The 3,083-nt window shown below is 36.1% G+C and overlaps 1 protein-coding gene across 1 annotated transcript; it reads left to right on the top strand.

Annotated features, from left to right (window-relative positions):
- Positions 1–420: 420 nt before the first annotated feature.
- On the top strand, positions 421–2,259 carry LOC144555339 (AP2-like ethylene-responsive transcription factor AIL7). The gene is made up of 6 exons (XM_078303635.1): positions 421–482; positions 573–661; positions 749–822; positions 918–968; positions 1,358–1,434; positions 1,531–2,259. The coding sequence occupies exons 1-6, from the start codon at positions 443–445 to the stop codon at positions 1,989–1,991; spliced, it is 792 nt and encodes a 263-aa protein (XP_078159761.1). The 5' UTR covers positions 421–442; the 3' UTR covers positions 1,992–2,259.
- The last annotated feature ends 824 nt before the right edge of the window (positions 2,260–3,083 follow it).

Raw genomic sequence — 3,083 nt, 5'->3', positions numbered from 1 at the left:
ACCACGCAGTCCATTTGAGAGAAGTTGGTTTGGGAGAGTGGGGTTTTTCAGAGAGGGAGGACCCATTAATGCTTACTGATCTGATTGATTGTTCTCTACACATCTCTCACTGATTTAATGCAGCTATCAGATACAAATAAAAAAATAATGTAGATGTATTAATGTGACTTGTAAATGACATAACTTTAATGGAAGGGCATTCAGCCTATTTTTTTTTTTAAATGACATAACTTTAAACAGAAGGTTTTGCAGTTATAATTTTCTTTCTTTAAATCAGGCTAGATAGGCTTACAAATTTATGTATGAATATAAACAGAAACGTTTATAGGCTACTTTTAATTTTTTCTTACATTTATGCATATTTTTTTCACCATGTGACCTCTTATTTTTTTATTATTTAATTAATCCTGAATGTTTTTTTTTCCTTTTTCCAAATGTGGGAATGTTGATCCTGTTTTCTGCTTGTTCTCCAGTTTATCTAGGTATGCATTTTTTTTTTTCATTTGTACTATATATATAAGATCAATACCTAGAAATGGCATCAAACTTGAAACATTATTGATGATAAACAGGTGGCTACGACAAAGAAGAGAAAGCAGCAAGGGCCTATGATTTGGCAGCTATCAAATATTGGGGCATTCACGCTGTTACAAACTTCCCTGTAATCCATCTCTCTCTCTCTCTCTCTCTCTCTCCATATAACCATGGTTTATCTATCTAAATGAGAAACTTACTGCCTGCATTGTAGATTGAAAACTATGCAAGGGAGACGGAGGAAATGCAGACCATGACCAAACAAGAATTTATAGCCTCAATTAGAAGGTACAACAATTTTGCTTTTTCAGTTGGTAGTAAACTATTTTCTCTTAGAGTTTTTACGGATAATTATCTCACCACCAGTATCTTCTGATTTGTAGGAAAAGCAGTGGTTTTGCAAGAGGAGCCTCTATCTACAGGGGTGTCACAAGGTAACATTTAAAAAATTTAAACACTTTTTTTTCTGTTACTATTATGAGGAAAGAAAACAAAGCGCATGTGCCGTCGTCGGCTCGTCCATGAGCTCAATTATTAGCCCAACATGAAGCTGAACCGTACTGTTTTTCCAACATTGTCATCAGACAAAAATATTTTATACAAAATATTAAGTTCATTTCTTACATGAGTCCGCTATCACTTTCCTTCCACAATCGCACATATGGAACATGTTACAAGGGCTCTGTTGTTGCTCTAATTGCTCAACATCATTTATCTGGATATTAATCTGAAATTCATGTTAGATTATGTGCTCTCTTGATGATCCTTCATTTAATATTTATATTGAAATTGCAATAACATATGGAAATTTATTCATTCGTAGGCACCACCAGCATGGCCGATGGCAAGCAAGAATAGGTCGTGTTGCTGGCAACAAGGACCTCTACCTTGGAACCTTCCGTAAGCTTGAATTTATTTCGAGCACCGTCACTATATTCTAATCCAGTAAGCTGGTATTTCATTTTTCTGTTTTTAACCTTTCTTAATTTTCTCTAGCATCTGAAGAGGAAGCAGCTGAGGCATATGACGTGGCTGCAATCAAATTCAGAGGTACCAATGCAGTTACCAATTTTGAGCTAAGCCGATATGATTTGGATGCCATAGCTTCAAGTGACTTGCCAATTGGTGCATCGGGACGGAAAACAAGGCTGGCAACTCCGGCCCCTACCAACAACAGCACTCAAATCTCATTTGATTGCAGCCCTCTTGCTACTACACAAAACCCTAATGCTGTGCCACCTTTCTTCTTCCGTAACTTTCTCCAGCTGAGTGCCTCTGAACTGATGGTTTCCTTCCCACCTTTGCTTAGTTTTGGTGATACTGGTGGTGTACCAGTAAGTCAGGGTTTCTATAGCATTCCTGACGGGTATGAACAGAAGGCGCATCAACAAAATACAATGCCCATGGGAACTGGAGTTCTCCAGTTTGCTAATGCCTCTGTCTCTATCTCTCGTTAAGGGGTGTGTTTATCTGGGACATGTTGCTTGTTTAGATGGCTAGAAACTAATCCATTCTGTTATTTTGTTGGTAGTGCTGACAGTATAGTGGGACTGGTATAGCAAGTCGCCCTTTTGTTTTTGGTATCCGTCAGGTAAAACAGCAACTAGATCTTATATGATCTTTGTGATAGAAAGAACATTCTAGTAAACAGATAATGTTTGCTTGTATTATCCTTAATTATATTTTTGGCAAAAATGGCGAGTGATTAGTTTGTTTCATATTTTGCAATTTGTTGACTCCTTTTTTGTGTACTTCAATTATCAGTTTTTACAACAAAAAAAATTACCAACTAAAGAGAGTTTATAGTCTATTAGCCGTGAAAAATGTTTTACTTTTGATTGATGGTTTGTCCATGAAATTTAGATACAGTGCAATACCGCACCGAGTAGAGTTTGATGTGAGTTGTTCATTTTAATCCAGCACGAATTTTAAAACGGACCTGATATTCTAAATAGTCACCGATATGACTTTGGTCCGGCTGGGAGTATTATACACGGTCTGGTAGCGTTATGGGTATTATATTTGCATAGATGGTCTGGATTTATGGAAATAAATTTGCTACGATCCTAAGGAATTGTAGGGTCCTACGATTCCAAATCTTTTTTTAAGTATTACAAATCTCCATGAAAGTTGTTTTTATGCACGAATCTCAAAACAAATAAAACTTTGGATTTGGAATTGTAGGACCCTACAATTCCTTTTAGGATCGTAGCAGATTTATTTCCCTGGATTTATAGCGCCTAAGAAAAATATACCTTCTCTCGGAGTTATAATCACATGAATAGTTCCTCCATGTAGGGGTGCAAAGTGCAAACTGATCGGATAGTGGTAAAATCATATCCGTATCTACTTTTATTTTCCGGATACATTTAGACGGATACGGATATAGATCGGATATTAAATGAATACGTATATAGATATCCGTTTTTTATAATAGTGAATTATAAAAAAATTCATAATATATATTAAACTAGAGGAGGGATCGGATTACACTCTTTTTTGGTGACATCGGATGACACTGTTCATTTTCAAAGTCCAAACAGTCAATT

This window comes from Carex rostrata, chromosome 6, assembly GCF_964058835.1.
Source record: "Carex rostrata chromosome 6, lpCarRost1.2, whole genome shotgun sequence".
NCBI classification, from domain to species: domain Eukaryota; kingdom Viridiplantae; phylum Streptophyta; class Magnoliopsida; order Poales; family Cyperaceae; genus Carex; species Carex rostrata.
The sequence above is the reverse complement of the archived record's forward strand: the minus strand, read 5'-3'. Positions and strand labels throughout refer to the sequence as shown.